At 41.9% G+C, this 18,501-nt stretch overlaps 1 protein-coding gene across 1 annotated transcript in view; it reads left to right on the top strand.

Moving 5' to 3' along the window:
• The first annotated feature begins 151 nt into the window (after positions 1-151).
• Positions 152-18,501, top strand: part of fndc4a (fibronectin type III domain containing 4a) — a 42,460-nt gene continuing 24,110 nt past the window's right edge. The window contains exons 1-3 of the mRNA XM_050057654.1: positions 152-1,011; positions 15,190-15,305; positions 16,698-16,902. Coding sequence (XP_049913611.1) covers positions 936-1,011; positions 15,190-15,305; positions 16,698-16,902 — 397 coding nt within the window. The 5' untranslated portion in view covers positions 152-935. The remainder of the gene's footprint in view (positions 1,012-15,189; positions 15,306-16,697; positions 16,903-18,501) is intronic.

Here is an 18,501-nt window from a genome sequence, read left to right as displayed (position 1 = left end):
CTGCGCGGTGTATGATGGGTGAGAGGCACAGGGACCTGCTGCAGGATGTGTATACACAACACAAGGAGCGGGGTGGCTGAATATAGCTACACTTGATGTTTTATACACAAGTTAAGTGAATGAAGTGGGGCAATAGCACTGTCTATCCAATGTGTAATGGTCTTTCCTGCTACCCGTAGACAACATTTGTCTCTCAAATGTCACTGTCATTCACCACAACATGAAAACACACCACTTCACACCTATTCTGGCTCTGCTGATGACATATGAAAGCAGCTGGAGCCACAGTGTGAGTGGCTGCAGCAGCTCAGGTAGGCGTGCAGCCGCTGCGCACACGTGGAGCATTAATCATGCTATGCTGCGCGCGTGCACTTGAGTGCGGGTCTCACAGGGGCCACTTTAGGGGCTGTAGCGGAAAAAAAGCACTGCAGGAATGACCCAACCCCGCGTGCGTGAGTAAACAGCCGTGAACAGTGAGCTGCGGAGCGCGAGGGGCAGTGTGGAAAACTTAAAGCGCTGTCCGTGGTGCTGAATCGCCCCGCGGCGTCCCCTCACGCGAGCCTGTGAGCGTCATCGTTTCTGATCATACCTGAGCTCTCCTCCTCTTCCTCTATCTCCCTATCGATGCATGATGGAAGTCTACAGTTTGAGCCTCCACATTTAACTCGGACACCAACACCATGAAGGACTTGTGGATTTAAAACAAAGCCACCAAATGAAGAATCCGCCTGGGCTCGACAAAATGTTTCTGAAGATATCATTCATCACGTACTTTCACTGGTTATCTATTTACTGACCAGCGCGAGCCCGATTCAGCCACCAACCTCCCCCATTCATTCATCATGTTGTAGAAATGAACTGCTGTGATTTTGTTGCCCTTCAACAATAGACCTGCGTTTTAAATCTAAAGGGACAGCAACGATACCCGCCGAGACATGGCTCGTCTGCTTGTGTTGGTCAACTCCGTGGTCCTGTTGCTTTTTGGCAGCGACATGTTCTTGGTAGGAGCAAGTAAGTAGCAGAGGAGTCACAGCAATTGTTGTGCACTTTGAAGCCTTGTAAAATGCGCCATTAGGCATGCTGGTAGGGTTATAAAGCAGTGTTTGTTGGAGTCTAATGAAGCTTTTGCTGTGTTTAATCTGCACCTGATTATGCAGTTAATGTCACCATGCATGCATATATCACCTTAAATATGTTTGTTTTCTACTGTAGTTCATCCAGTGACACCTGTTTAACCAGATACAGAGATTACAAGCATGCTTAGGTACATTTTACCTTTCTAAAGACAAGCGTCCTTTACTTTCTTTGCATTATTTCTTAAAAAACTGCACATTGTCTTTCTTAAAATATCCTTTGTGTTCCACATCTAAATTCCTGACCATATAATAACCTTTAGAATAACCTTGGCAGCATGCCCTACTTATGCATCCAGTCAAAATCAATGCAATTATGCAAGAAATCTGCCAGTAATTTCCCCCCAAAAAATTATACAGGTCAGCCACATCCAGCTTTTTCTTGCTGTGTTTGCACACTTGTGAAGCACTTTCTTGTTTGACTAAAAAAAACCCATTTAATTCTTAAATTACGGCACTAATTAAAATGTGCAAATGTGTAAAAGCTCCCACAGGAGGCCATACCATACAGTGGCATTCATTTTTGTATAATAGTGTGCCATAGGAACACTAGTTGCAGAGCTGTCTTCAGTGACATCAACCATGATTGTTTAAACTGTTAAACCCTAGGTGGTCTCATTTACAGCATGTATAAACACCCAGCATTATTATTTTTGCATGCTTTCCATTACAAGCTCAACTTCAAGTTTGCTGTTTATGAATCTTTTCTATTTCCGTGACAGAAATCTTCCCTATCAGCCTCTGCATGCGTGCATCTACAGTATCTCTGCCTCTTTATCTACCTGTCTACCTCTATCACTTCCTCCCTCGCCTCTCGAGGGAGCCGAGTCCTACATGTGATAGCGCCTTGAGAAAATCAGATTGGCACTTCACTGTTTTCTGTGGGTGTGCGCGCGCTGTCTGCCTGATAGATATATTCAGAGCTTTTGTCATGTACCTACGCTGACATGTGAAACGCAGGAGCATCTCTGATCTCGGTGGAGTTGTGCACGGGGGCCGTCGAGAGCAGGAAAAGCCACTATTGAAATAATAAACACGACATTCATAAATATAAATGTGGACGTGGCAATGAGCTTCAAAGAAGAGTGAAAATAAATGTTGAATTCATTACTGCCAGCCCCGTGCCTGCTATGAGACTATGGGATTTACTGTGACATTCAGAGAAAGCTCTAAATTAATTTTAGGCTTCTTTGGTTCATACGAGGTTATCCATAAAAGTTTCAACAAGGCAGGGACAGGGAGTGTTTCAGTGGAGTTTCTCTGAAGTAATGCAATGAATGGAAGTGGCTTGAATATGTTGAATGTAATAGTAGCATTATGTAATGGTGGATGATTTGTTGCATGCTTTTAAGATGGCATTTGGTCCAGATGATCATGTTTTCAGGCAGCACTGAGCTCTCAATATCTAAATGTCATTGAGAACATATTTGCATTGTACACTTCTACAGACCAAGGATTTGTTACATTTGTACATTAACATGTAGCAGATATGTTGAAACTTTATAATTTAACAATGCAGTGGTTTATGTGTGGTTAGGTTTAGGCACAAAACCACTTGGTTATGGTTAGGAAAACATCATGTTTTGGCTTAAAATACCTGGTTTTCTTGGTACTATGCTGGCTGGAAACACAGCGATGTCTCAGTAAAAAACAATTGCTTTTTGTAGTACTTTCCCTGTTGAAAGCCAGTGACAGGTCCCTAAAAATCACAGTCGTTTGGTGTCTAAAAAGCTGCTGGTTAATCAGTGATGGGTTGATAGAAAAGCACCCATGTTTAGTGCCTAAAAAGCCAATGGAAAAACAGTGACAGGTCCGCAAAAAAACACCAATGTTTGGTGCCCAAAAGCCGCTAGCAAGACAGTGACAAGTCTCCAAAATACACTCACATTTGGTGCTTAAGAAGTGGCTGGAAATACAGCGACGGGTCCACAAAAACACCCATGTTTGGTGCCCAAAAAGCAGCCTGTAAAGCAGCTTGTAAACAGTGACAGGTCTCTAAAAAAGCACCCATATTTGGTTCCTGAAAAGCAGCTTGTTAAAAAGAGATGGGTCACTAAAAACACCCAAGTTTGGTGCTAAAAAAAAGTGGCTGGAAATACAGTGACGGGTCTACAAAAAACACCAATGTTTGGTGCCTAAATAACTGTTGGAAACACAATGGGTCACTAAAAAACACCCATATATGGTGACTTAAAAGCAGCTTGTAATGAAAGAGATGGGTCACTAAAAAACACCCATGTTTGGTGCTTAAAAAGCTGCTGGGAACACAGTGATGTGTCCACAAAAACACCCATATTTGATGCCTAAAAAGCCACTGGAAATATGACAGGTCACTAAAAAGCACCCACAGTCAGTGCCTTAAAAGCAGCTTGTAATAAAGATATGGCTCACAAAAAACCCATCCATGTTTGCTGCCTAAAAAACTACTGGAAACACGACAGATCACTAAAAAACAACCACATTTTGTGACCGAAAAGCAGCTTTTAAAACAGTGACAGGTCTTCAAAATACACCCACATTTGGTGCCTATATGCAGCTTGTAATGAAGAGATGGGTCACTAAAAAACACCCATGTTTGGTGCCCAAAGAGCTGCTTGTAAAACAGCGTCTGGTCACTAAAAAACACTCTTGTTTGGTGCTTAAAAAGCTGCTGGAAACCCAGTGATGGGTCCACAAAAACACCCTTGTTGGGTGCCTAAAAAGCCACTGGAAATGAAATGGGTCACTAAAAACAACCCACATTTGTTAGGTGCCTGAAAAGCTGCTGGAAAAAAAAACAGCTGGTTTGGTTGTTTGTTGGTCTCGGACATTGGTCTGCAGTGGTCTGCAGCTTGGGAAGTGTCACACCTAGTTCTTACGCCATCCACCACCCCCTTCACCCCCTGATAACAATGTCTTCTTTACTACGTCACATTATAAATGTTGATGTGGTTTGTACGAAACATATTTGTCGTTTGCAGAAACGTAGGCCACAATGCCAACATTTTCTTCTGGCGACTGGGCTGTATGATATAATATTCTTAAGTCAAAACCCACACAAGGTGTTTGTTTTTTCTCGCTCCTACCTGACAAGAGATACCTGAGTGTGGGTAACAACATTTACATTCAGCCCAGTCTGAAAACAAGCATGCTGGAAAATCAATCCCACTAACCACAGCTGTGGGCGTTCAGCAAACGTGAATTAGAATTTATTGGATTTATTTGGATGGCCAGGCTCATATCTTTCTTCAAATTGGCAATCTGCTGTTCATAAAACCTGGTGACACATTCTTGACAAATAGACATTCTGAATCTATCAGAGTTAGGGCCAGTGTTTGCTTATGTTGTCATAATTTTATCTGCTGTCACAGCGCAGACATTTAAACATACATGGGGAAAATACAGACTAGGTTGTGTGGAAAAACAAATTCCACTCAATCCTAAATGCTATATTGTCATACAGTAGCTCACACTTGTTGGTGTCTTGTTTAGACATCTGTCGAGCGGTAAACAAACAGCTGTAGCCAATAAAATTAATGGCACAAACTGTTAACGACTTGTTCATAAATCTGCTCCTGCATGCCAGCCCTTACAGTTTGGGGATGATGCAGTAATGTTAGCTTGTGGGCTGGAAAGCCTCAGGGTTTGGCCAGTGATTACATTAACCTTAGACTGGCACCTGGTCCCATCTGGTCCCACTGCCGTTTCGCAGCCTCTGAGTCAGTGAGAAAGAAGACAGAGTGTACCTAAAGGGAGGGACAGTAAGTGCCTCTACTGTAGAGAGGCTCTAAAAAAACAGAGAAAAAGCACAGGACTTAGTTACGCCTGGCTGGACAAGTCCTTCCATCTGTATCCATCTACATAGCTGCTACATACTGTAGTCGCTGCACTGGGTAGACACTAGTGAAGTAGTGTAAGAGATATAATCAAAGATTGCATAAAGTCACTGCTCCTGTGTGGCATTAACTGTGAAAGAAAGTCAGAATCTCAGAAGGGATTGGAGTTCGGGGATGAAACAAGGCCTTCAAAGGTAATACGTGGGCAGACAGTGTTGCGGCTTTGATAAAACCAGCACGACGTTGCTCAAGAGCTCCGCTACCAGGCAATTTGCAACACTGAGGCCTGCGAGCAGCTGCGCGACAACCTCCCGCTGTGCGAAGAGAACATTTAGACATCCCACGACTGGGTTTGAAACACATCCAGATGAAGCCGTTTGAAGACTGACTGGGCAACACATCAACATTCACGGCACCTGTTATGAGTTATTGCCTTTATTTATAAGATGTCAGTGAATATATTATCTCTCAAGGGACTGAGGCATTAGAAGTATTAGGTGAGGATTACATTACGAGCAACCCTTCAAGCTGTCGCTAGCTTAGAGGTAATTGAGATTGAAATGTGATCGATAATACAGTCCACAACCTTGGTAAACCAGTGTTTTCCATTTTAAAAGTGTTTGAATCAATATGAATTATGCACCTTGGGGGGGGTTTATTGTTTTGCTGGTGAATTGATCATCATTAGGAACATTTTTAAACATTAACAGCAGAATAATGAGCCGAGCACTCATTCATGTCAGACTAGACGTTGTTTGCGAAATGAAGAAGGAGCAGCTTCTGTCTTTATCTGGGACATTTACTGAGTAACTGAGCATACTGTCACACTTTTAACTGTAAATGAGCACAAGAGCTGTTTGGAAAATCATTCAAAAGGAAGAACTTGGTTCAAAACTGTCCAAAGAAGTTAAAAAGAAATCAATCAGCAGAGGATTTGTGATGGTTACTGGAGCCAGGATAGGTTGCTGACCCAGTAATCACACTTTCTAAATGAAATGCATAGAATTACAATGTCTGCTTGGCATCCAGATACAGCATCTATTCATAAATAGTGATAAGATTTAAAGGGACAGTGCACCCCAAAATCAAAAATACATATGTTCCCTCTTACCTGCTATTTATCAGTCGAGATTGTTTTGGTTTGAGTGTTGGAGAGATTAGTTGTGGTGCTCACAACCCCAATTAATGCATCTGAAAAACTGTCTCTTTCCAGAAATCATGACCAAGATAATCCACAGACCTTGTTGTGAGCAGTTTCACATGGGAACTACTTTCATTCTACCGAACTACACCTGTCAACCGTAACACAGTGCAGAAGGAAGTGTGCATCTACTGCTAGCTCACTTAGCACCACTGAGCTAACTAATGTTACAGCTCAGCCGAGGTGGACGGCGATCATATTTACATCTTGGGCCATCACAAGCACAAGCCTTTTATCCATGAGTAGATGCACTCTTCCTTCTGCGTGGTGATACAGTTAACAGGTGTAATTCAGTAAGAAAATTATTATTATCATTGGCTTATCTTGATTATCTTATCCAGGTCATGATTTCTGGAAAGAGACATTGCTGTTGAGTTTTTCAAATGTATCATTTTGGCGCTTTGAGCACCACAAGCTGAGTGCCATCTAATTCCATTATATTCAGTGTTAGGGGTGATGCCTTACAGTAATATATTACCTTTTAGCAGTAACAAGGCAATATAACACGTTACCAATAGGATCTCGGGTAATATTAGTACATTTATAATGTCACGTAACGCGTTACCACTAAGGGTGTAACGGTACACAAAAATCACGGTTCGGTACGTACCTCGGTACACAAGTCACGGTTTGGTTTTTTTCGGTACAGTAATGAAAAAAATAGACAACTATTAAATATCTTTTACTTATTGGTAACCTTATTAAAACATACCACCACAGCAGTTCTCAAGTTCTCACAACTCTTTTTACACATTTTTTGAATGAAACAAATATATATAAAATCCTGCTTTTTCACATTGTTTGAATGAAAATAGAAATATAAAAGTGAAAAATAAAATCCTGCTGTTTTTTAAACACATTGTTTGAATGAAAAATGTAAATATAAATTTCTGCTTTAACAGTTTTACTCAATTAAAATAAAAAGTATAGTGCAGCTGGTCAGCTTTAAAGCCTGCTCAGATTCAGTTTTACTAGGAACTTACTTAGCTTTCCCACTTTGTTAAAGTGCAGTAAACAAAACATGCTTATATCTAAAGTGCAGCTTAAACAATTTTACTCAACTCCAATGGCGTTGGTTATTTCTTTAGCGCGATGGTCAGGGAAACGCTCTTTCTTTTTAAACGACGACGATATCGTAGTTTGCACCAGATTGCTTTTTCTAGTCGTGCCGGTTAACGTTCAAACTCGGGTGGTGTCGCTTTAGATGCGTTAGCATGTTAGACGTGTTTCCAAGTACATACCCGACCGCTGTTCTGCAGTGTCGGCACACTGCTTTTGTCTTGTCCACTTGTTTATTTCCATCTTCGTATTTTACCCTGAAACCAAAGTGTTCCCAAACGGAGGACTTAAGGTTTGCGGGTGGGTCTTCAGGTTCGTCAGGCTCACTTGCCATGTTGTCAAAATGCGAGAATGCGCTGCACAAAGTGAAAGCGGAGATTTACGGTCGGACTCGGTCCGTCACTCAATTATGTCCGTCGGAGAACTAGATATTTTAAATGGTTCGGCTCGCAAAAACGGAATTAAAACAAAACAAAATAAAATAAAATAATATCCTGCGCCCAATAATTCGGTACAAGGTCATGGCGAACCGAAAGTCGCGTACCGAACGGTTCGACACAAATACATGTACCGTTACGGCCCTAGTTACCACCTGAAATAAACTTTTTTGTTTTCATTTTTCATTTATCCACACCGCTCCACTTCCAAAGAGCTAGCCTCGGGTTTGTTTGTTTCTCGTACCAGTGATCGACATATATGGATGGTGTTAGTATATGTTGAATGTTTCCATTCACACCCCCTACAACTGCAGAGCAACACCGATACACTGTCCCGTTCTTATACATAAGTCTTCCTCTGGTGCTGTTGTAGATGACTGGCACACTGGGAACCAGCAAGTGGATCCTCCAGCCCTGGTGTATTCCTTTGTGCTCGTCATAGTGACTTACCTGCACGTCATCCCGTTTGTTGTCCTAACCTCAATATTTGCTTGTGTTTCTTATCATCCATATTTTATAATTATCAGACTCTGATCCTCTGCCTGACCCTCCCTGTGTCCAAGGCTGTTCATTTATTTTAAAAAGTCCAGGATATATCGTTCTATATCATCAGGCTTTTATTAATATGAGCAGGGGATTTTAATACAAAGTGCTAACCACTGTATGTGAATGCATGAATGGGTCAGACCTGCAGCACTGGATTTGAAATGAACTGTAATAAATTGGAGTTTCTGTGCTATGATTAGCTGCTGTGAAACAACATGACCTTCATCCATTTAAAATGTGTATTAGTTCTTCTGAGGTCACTTGGTAGAGGTAATGCAAAAGTAACGTAATAAGTAACTTATTACTCACCAAACAATCTAGACTGATGAATTGCACTACAGGAAAAATCTGTGTTTTTGAATTTGGGTTGAACTGTCCCTTTAAGAGCCTTTAAACAGTTACTTAAATTGCTCATAACTGCTATCGTTCAATAATCCAAATCAGATGCAAAAAGCAAACACAAACAGGCAGATATATTGCTCTCTGCATTGCCGACGCATTCCAACCTTCATGCTTTTCTTCAGGCTGTGCACAGAATGGTGAGATGACATGTCATCTGTCACATTATGTCCCTGGTAAATCAGACAGGTGATGTAATCTCCAATTTTCCACTCACATCAATTTTATCCTGTTTAATCAATGTGTCATGGTTATCCAAGGTGGTCTGTGATCACAAGTTGCGCAGCCTGTCTTATCTTGATAAATCAAAAAATGGTATTATTTGACCATAAAAGAAAGGATCAATCTCTTCTCTTGTGCTGTAAATATTAACTACACAGTATAAGCAACCAATAAACTAACTAAGCGTAAATCAGGGTATACTGCTTCGCAAGCAAATATAGGGGGCAAACTACAGATACCTGGCTCTAACAAATCAAACTGGGCTCCTTTCCACGTGGCTCGTCAGCCATTCAGAGATCCCACCAGCACTCTCACTATCTCTCTGTGCACTCTGGTTAGATGGGGAGTAGCTAATGTGCTGGGCTTTGGCTATACGCTATGATTCATCCTGGCAGTGCGCCCACATCCCAAGAGGGTCTTACCATTTGTTTGCACTGACACACGCCTCGGCCGCTGTGACCTATTGCTGTTTGATCTCAGGTCTTATGTAAGGCATTGTGTGGAGTGGGACTTACACGGGACACAAATATTGAAGTATCTGCAATGACACTTATTACTGCAGAAGGGAACATCAAACAAACTAGAGGGGGGACATGAGAAGGAGGGTTGGACTATTGGACTTCACATCAATAAAAATATTTGCATTAGAAAATCGTTATCGTCTGTTGTCTGCTCATGAGCCAGCAGTGATTACATTTGGGAGACACTTTTTTTCTTATTCATCACGAGCTCCTGGAACATGAAATGAATGAATGCAACAATGGGCCTCATGCAGGAAGCGATCCAGCAATACATTTCCTTTTATTTAGTTAGTAAGAATGATCTGTTCTCATTTGTACCCACTGATTGCTGGGATTCACCAATGTTTTCTTATTTCTTAGGTAAGAGAAAATTTTAAGGGTAGTCGAGAGCAAGGTTTGTCTGCAAGGTATCACCAGTTTTAAATATGAGAAACATAAAAATGTATTAATATCATATAATTAAATTAGATTTTTATATGTTTTCGAGTTATTATAACGATCCCAATTAAGACTATAAACCCTTGGATGACTGCTCTTAGATGATCTGGCCATCCAGGTCTTACGCAGAGAACGCGTTTTTGATTTGATGAGAACGGCTGCTGAGCTGTTTCAGATTTGCCATGAGCTCTGCTTTTAAAACCATTTCCTTTTCTTTCTTTTTTTATACGCTTTATTTAATTGCATACCTCTTACATACATAGAGATAGTAATTCAAACATCTTTTCAATAGTTCATTCCATAGAGGTAGAAAAACCATTTTCTTTTAACATATTGTACTGTATTTAGGTACAAATTTAAGGTACTTTTACTTTACTTGAGTATTTTTATCTCATGCCACTTTCGATTTCTACTCCACTACACTTAAGAGGGAAATACGGATGTTTTTAACTCCACTTAAATTATATGATCGCTTTAGTTTCTTTACAAATTAAGATTTTTACTCACAAACCTTATGAAAATACACAAGTGCAACTGAAACAGTTATTCAGTTGATTAGACAATTAATCAGTGTTTAAGTCGTTTTTCATGCACAAACATTTAATGGTTTCAGCTGGGGACCTGCTGCTTTTCCTTATAATTCTTTTAATCATTTTGATTTGTTAAATTGATTAAAATTATTCTGCATTAAGTACGTTTAATACTTAAATAAGTTTTCCTGACTGTCTTTTCACAAAGTTGGGCAACGTTTTGAAATCGGTGCTACATGACCACAGAAAACAGAGGCAAAGGGCTGAGGCATCTGCTTTTGCACAAGAGGTAGAAAACCTACAACTACCAGAATGCACTGCGTCACATTGCGCCAATAACTACTCCTGCTGCTGGGTTCCAATCGGAGGATCAGCGGTTCCATCCCCGGCTCCTCCCGTCTGCATGTCGAAGCATCCTTGAGCAAGATACTGAACCCCAAATTGCTCCCGATGATGCTTCCATCAGTGTGTGAGTGAGCTAAAAAAAAACTGAGTAGCAGGTGGCACCTTGTATGGTAGCCTCAGCCACCAGTGTATGAATGTGTGTGAATGGGAGAATGTGACTCGTAGTGTAAAAAGCGCGTTGAGTGGGCAGATGACTAGAAAGGCGCTATACAAATGCAGGTCCATTTACCATTTACCATAAAAATGTTTCTTCCCTGTGACTCAAAGTCAACAAAGTGCTGTTTGTCAGCGCTAGTTTGCTGATCTGTCCCGTCGTAACAGAAAATAATAGCGAAATCAAGAGAGTGTCTCTGCATCAGGCCCAACGTTGGCCTCATCTGGTGTAAATCTTTACCTTAAACAGAACAAAAAGTCACCTTACAGGTACTTTAAGTCAAAAATATATTTGTCCCGCTCAATCGCCCGCAATGGCGACAACATCATATAGGGAGAGGGCACCTATACATTAGTGATGATTCATGGGCTGCGTCAACTGAACCGTCACTTGCTCCATCACCAGTAAATGAGCCGCGGACGATGCATCATGGTTACTGCGTGGCTGTCTGTAACCCCCATTACCTAAAGGACAATGAGCTTGAGGAGAAATGGATGTGTCCTGTCTTGGATAAATGTTGCGCCTGATTCTGAAGAGTCTGTGCACTGTATGATACGTGCTGACGCCAATATAGGCTTGATAGTGTGTAACTAGTCGCTTTAAAACAAATGAATGTCCTTGGTATGTCTAGGAAAATGTGTATCAGGGATGATGCAGCTGCGAGAATAAGTGTTTGTGTGGCTTTTGTTCATTGTGGGCATTTTAGGATTGAAAAGAAAGCCATATCCAACATGTGAGGAGGGTTTGGTGATTAGCTTTGTTAGATTTCAGCTAATTAGTGTAGCAGCAACAGTGATGTTAGTTTACTGATAATGGATTCAATTACAAGATCATTAGCATGATCGCCAAATGTTCATGACACGGAATAAGCAGTCGTTTAGACACAAGGACTCAGGAGCCATTACTGTAAATATATGTATGAGTCATTCCACACAGCTCTCCAAAGGTCAAGGACAGTGTATACTATGTGTGACTTACCCTGCTGTACGTCTCTCTTAACACCTCCATAAATAATCTTCCTATTAAATGGACAAAATGGGACACACGTAACCTCTTAACCTCCTGATACCAGTGTTACCAGCAGCTCTCTGTGCAGCTGGAACATTCATTTCCTCTTGTGCTCTCTAAGCATTAGTCTGGCGTCTTGTTCATCTCATTCGCTCCCCTCCACAAACCAATCTCTGAGTGTGTCAGGAGCCCGGGGAGCTAAGCGTCATGACTGTGTTTGACCTTGACCCCCCTCCTCCCTCGACGGTTCATAATGCCACAAGGGTTGAAGGCAGGGAGACTGATAGCCCCATCTGACCCGAGGGTCTCGAAATCTGCCTCAATGTCACCTCTTGCACCGAACACAGAGGCCATCATTGATTGTCTCCGAGATAAAAACAGACAGAAGTGCAAGAAGCGAAAGAGGGGGAGATAAAAGAGGAGGCACTGGGAGATAAGAGGACAGGGATGTGAGAGGGACCGAGTTAGCAAACGGCAAATCATTTGAAATAGCTCCCGATTCCATCGTTTTGTGTTTCATCTTTCTCTCTCAAGTGCACTTTTTGGATGAAATATTGTCCTCGTACAGCGGTGCATGCCTTTGGCTGTCATCTCAAGATAACTGTGTTATGGGTTATTACGTCCGTGCTCCACGAGTTAATAAAAGCGTTTGAAATACAAATTGACTGTCAATTAATACTCCCTTTGTAATGAACTGCCACGGAGAGCTGTAACTAAAATCGTACAACTGGTACTTAAAGAGCAGCTGGGACACTGTAGTTACATCTCATTAGGAAAAGTGTTTAATCATATAGCAATTGTCTTCCCCAAAAGAAATGATTCTTTCTGTCATTATTTTTCACATCTCTGACAGCTTGAGACATTCCCACTCACCTGACCCTCTCAACATTACCTCAGATACTGTCGGCGACAAGACACAAAGTCCATTAGACCCACGTTAACGACAAAAGCCCTAAGGATGGCCTCCTGGTCCTCCATCTGCCCTACCAATCCCATCTTACCAATCTATCTGACCCGGCGATTGCTTGGAGACTTTGAAGCTGTGCAGGGTCCTCTATTAGATCTGTCGCCCTCTGTCTCCGCTGCCTTTTGCTTCTCAGGCTTTTGTCCCGCTTTGCAATCAACGCTTCCACCGGCAACCAAATCATGATAGATGGCTGCAAAGTGACAGTGTGAGGAGACGAAATGCTGTCCGAGGGTGGTGGACACAAAATAGACACCGTGGTGACTTTGGTCAGGTTCACATGAGGTTGTTTAGAGGGACGGAGGAAAGATTAAAGGAGCTTTAATACAGCAGCAAGCAACTATCTGATATGGAAAGATATGGTGAAGTTCTGGCATCCTAAACAGGGAATGATGTCACGCTGTCTTAGTGTGTATTGAAATTCGAGCTTCTCTGTTAGCTGCTGTGGTAGACAGTCCTCTACAGTCCAAGGTATCCTGCCTTTGAAAACAGTTGTATTTATGACAGTTGGTGTTTCTCAAAGTCAAGGATCCTTCCTTATTAGGCCGAGTCCTTCCGAGGAAGGATCCTACAGAGTCAAAGGCAAGAGTCCTTCCTAGCATTAGGTGAACACACATTGGAACAGACTAACGAGTGCCCAGGTGTGCGTCATTAAACCTCAGCGGACTGAGGAGGTTTCAGAGCGTGAGAATTTTGGCACTCTGTAATGTTGTTGTACAATTTGAACAGATGTTGCAGTACTTTCAAAGTCACATGACTTTTAGGGGGAATGTATTTCTGGATTATACTTAAAAAACAAACAGGTAGGCTAAATGAATCTCTGTGACACTTAACGCTCCCTCACTGCTGTAAATGATTAACTTAAAAACTTATCTTGTTTTATCTCAGTGGACACGAGGGAAAGTGTAAATTTTGAGGTTTCCGTCATATTTTTTTATGCTTGTGTGATAAAAACTCCTGGAGATATTAGTCCCAATAAATGACATTTATCTAAATCCTGCTGAGCTCTGCTTGTACGCAAAGAATTGTGGTTACCTTATACCTGCTAAGGATACACACATGCATCCTTGAAATTTCTCTCAATGAAGGACTCAGTCCTCGGTAGAATTTGAGGAATCCTTGACATTGGAACAGTCCTTAGGTGGGATTTGATGACGTAGCATCCTTGAGAGCAGTGGTTACTGTACTTGCGTGATACGGCAGTTGAGACGGCGACCTGATGGTTTATTAGTGTGAGTGCTAGAGCTTTGATCCTTTGCCCAAACCTGATTGGACCTGACCCAGCTGCTCAGTTTATGTCAGGTCACGTACACTATATACCCGACTCAGAATTATGTCAGTTGAATCATATTGGGCCATTTAATATGAATATTTGATTATTCGTTTTTTCCCCATATAGTTTTAAAGTTAAACGGGGCTCAGCGGGGTGCTCAGTGTGACAGCAGCATTCATGTAGTATAGTAAACAAGCTATCGGCACTAACAACCGATCAGAAATGTGTAACATTTTGGGGCGTCGGTGGCTTAGTGGAGGCACCCCATGTACAAGGCTGTTGCAGCAGCAGCCCAGGTTCGAAGAAGATAATGTCATGTCAGAGCCTTATAGGGGAAAGTTTCTCCTCCTCTGTGCCGATGCAGCACCCCCGCAGCTGACTGTACCAAAGAGCAGCATGAAGGTCAAGAGCACTCACTCTGCAGCAAAACCTTGGGACCAAAACGTCCCCAGAAGTACGCTGCACTGCATACTGACTATCAGAAAACAAAAAGCAAAAAATGACTGCTCGACTTGAAGCAATCTCCCTTGACTGAGGGGTCTTCGACTGATGATTTGAATCTCTGACGTTTGAACTTTAGTTCACTTTAGCCTGTAGATACAGTAGATTTTTTTTTTACAGTGGAAATTCAGATCTTTAATTGGGTTCATGACCAAAACTGTTGCTGTGGTTGGGGCTTGGACAGAAAGCATGTAGGTTCATGTAGGGTCAGACCGGATTTTTTGAAGCTGGTGTTTAGAGATGAAAGGAAGGATGTATCCCATGTAGCCTTTAAAAAAATGCATTTTCAGTCCAGTCCAGTGCTTCACCACGAGACCCAACAGTCTACTGTACCATGATCACACATGCAGCCTGCTGTCCCACAGTATAGCTGTATTTCCTGATTTGTAGTTCATCCACAAACCTGACCACATGAGTTTCGAAAGTACGACTTCACTTTTAATTCAAACACCTGTGGTGAGCTCAGAGTGCCAACACAATCCTTGAGACTTTCCAACTGCAGTGTGGACACATATGGCTTTGATGATTTAATATCAAGAGAAGTGGGTGGATTAACAGACCCCTCTATTTCTGTTTCCCTCAGACCGGCCACCAGCTCCCGTAAATGTGTCTGTCACGCACCTGCGGGCCGACTCGGCGACTGTATCCTGGGAGGTTCCAGAGGGGGATATAATCATTGGCTTCTCGATCTCGCAACAGGTAAGTCACAAACTTAAAATGTAAATCAGGACCACGGACAGGTTAGCGGAAAACCCCCAGAAAGATGAATTGTATTAGTTTTATTTTTGGCTATAGCCATTTGTGGTTTGGCACTGAGCCTACATCATGTCCTGCTGAAATTTTGTTGGCACACCACGCACGCAGCCAATATGAAGAAGTGCATCTGGAATCCACTTTTAACCGTGTCACAGTTTGTGACAGCCTGTGGAAGACATCGGAATAAAATGGATACGGGCGACTGGAAACATATTTTCTCAGACAATTAAATGATAATATATTCACTGACTGAAGTCCATAGAGGGGATGTTGTGTGCTCAGCAAACACCTCACTACATATCACAAGTTAGCCCAGCATACTGAGTAAGTCGAAACACACATGCACAAGATCCCGTGGGACTAAAGATTTGTTTTTATATGAATATATTTTCTCAGGAACCCCTCAAAGCGTTGCTTAGCATGCAGAAAGGCAGACTAAATCTTGCCTTCAAGCCTGGAGTCTGAATAAAACTTTCCATGGTGGATTTGTCAAGAGAAAACAAGGGGCGCAGCAGGATTTCAGAGCTTTAAATAGGAAAGCCAATGAATGCTAACACTGGATGCCATATGCTGCAGTAATCGCATTTATGCTTTATGAAACTCACGACATCATACAGCCGTTTAACTTTGCTATTCACTCAGTGCGACCGATGAGCTGTATGACACCCAAACGGCTCTTCATCAAGTTACACAGCTGAATTTGAACAAGTTTCATAATTGCCCTGAGCGTATATGGCGGTTAATAATTACATTGTTCATTGTTTACGGAGAGAAACGAGCTTTCTATCAAGCAGGGCCATAAAACACAGACATCTGGCCCAGAGCCACTTAAAGTGCAGATGGGCTGGAGAGCACACTAAGAAGAGAGTTTGCATGCGAGCAGGAGGAATAATTCTCACAGCTCTGGGTCTTGATTGCTCCAATAATGTTCTGAAAGGTCAAAGACAAACTCTGAGACTGAGAGCTTGTGACTCAAGGCGCTGGCAGTCTAAATTAATCAGAATATTGACTCCGCAACTTTTCAATTCCCAGTCAGGACTCCATATGGCGAAACTAAAGTGCCAACTGTTAATATAATAAAGTACTCAGCATGTCGTTCTCCAGCACCTTGAATATTTTCTGGTTGGTCACCTCCGTCTTACATTGTCACGGCCCACATAGAGCTACATGATTGTTTTTAGCTTCTTACAGAACGGACCGTCTTCCTCAGGGGCACATTTACAGGGCCGGTAATCTCTGTGGTTGCCTCAGTCACCTCATTGACCACTGTCTTGATTATTGTATCGACTCAATAGATCAATCAGTTCTGTTCTCTGTCTTTCTTCCAATCCCCAGAGGCAGGAAGGACACATGCAGCGATTCATTCGGGAAGTCAACACCACCAGCCGCTCTTGTGTCCTCTGGGACTTGGAAGAGGAGACAGACTACATCATCCAAGTCCAGTCAATCGGCCTCTACGGCGAAAGCCAAGCAAGCAAGAAGGTTCATTTTCGCACCCTCAAGAAGACAGATCGCTTCCCCTCCAACAGCTCCAATCAAGGTAAGCTGCTCTGAGGTACTGATAAATATCTATGGCAAAGTTTTTTGAAAAGAAAAAGACCTGTGTTCAAGGACAATAATAGAGCATGATTCAAAAATAGGGGCTTGTGTTTCCTGAAAATCCTCATAAACGTTTTTTTAAAACAAAGGATTAGACTGGCATTATCTTTTGCATTATTGTCATCAAATCCTTCAAAGACCCCCTCCAGCGCATATCAAGTTTATACCCTTGTCAATGTGTCCGTGTGGTGGTTTTAAACTGCTACAAGACATATCACGAGCAAAATAAGCAGTCAACGTCATGGCTGAGCATTTGGAACTGTAGTGTACCAATGACTGTCTCAAGGACGAGAACGTCACAGAACAAAGGAACCAATACCATCAATGTGCGGGATGGGGCCTTCCATAACACTATGTTAAAACAAGGAAAAGCCAGGCGTACTTCGACTTGTCAGAGCTGGTGATCAGGACCAAGGTTCAGCTAACACTAACAACACATGATAGGCTACGGGCCTATACTTGAGCTACGGGCAAGTGGCTGAAAGGTGGGGCTAATTTACATGTTTATACATCTGCAGAGAGCTATATAGATGGCAATGCTTAGTAGTAAATATTTACCAGGTTCCCCATCTTGGTTTAGCATTGATGTCACATAACACTTGTTAATTAGCACAAACGTTAAGTAAAGCCGAGGCTAATGAAAATACATTTTGCAGATACAGTCATAACCCAAAATATTGGACAAATTCAGTGTGTTACCTGATGATGGGCCTGGATAGAAAGTCAGAAGAACACCGAAGTCATTAGGATTCATCCTCTGGGGACCATGAATGTCAGTACCATAAAAACAGAATACGAGTAGAGAGGACATTGAAGTGTTTGCCCTGATCATGTGACTAGCCGAGAAAATGGCTAACACGTCAGTGGGGCCGTAATGTGTGTCACACTCACAAGTTTGAGAACTCCATTTTGGACTCCACTGTACACACTAAGCCCATGTTTTACTCATGCCTGTCTTTTAATAATGCTCATCGTGTAGCCTCGGCCGATAATCAAAGAAGATAGTGCACAAAAGATGCCTCGCTATGATTCGTACTACTCAACTGCTCATTTGGTCGTTACTGCAGAACCTCACCTTAGTGAGTTCATGACTTGGTATATATGGAAGTCAGCAGCAATAACTGTCACAGTTCTTTGCAATGGCAAGAAGATATAAAAATGGCTGCCGCTCTGACCATTATGCTACGGTATGTAAATTTGAATAGGAACGACGGTTCTACTTTTATTCCTTTTACAGTCCCTCCAGGATCTTGCGTCAATTTTGTCAAAACTTGCAATGAAAATTGCAGCATTTTTATGTGATTTTTTTGCGGGAAATTGCAGCAGATGACAAAAATTGCAGCTAATGACAAAAGGAGAAAGAAAATGTGATTTTTTTTAAATTACTACCTCCAAAAAAATAAGTCATGTAATCACTTGCTATAATACTCACACTGAATATTACAAAAATAGCTGCTAATGTTTTATATACTTCTCTTCTTTAGTTTTATTTAATTAGCTAGTTTCAAAACATGGACTCCAATAATGTTGCAAAAAATCC

Source organism: Epinephelus moara, chromosome 12 (assembly GCF_006386435.1).
Source record: "Epinephelus moara isolate mb chromosome 12, YSFRI_EMoa_1.0, whole genome shotgun sequence".
In the NCBI taxonomy this organism is placed as follows: domain Eukaryota; kingdom Metazoa; phylum Chordata; class Actinopteri; order Perciformes; family Serranidae; genus Epinephelus; species Epinephelus moara.
Note: the sequence above shows the minus strand (reverse complement) of the source record. Positions and strands in the feature narration are given on the sequence as shown.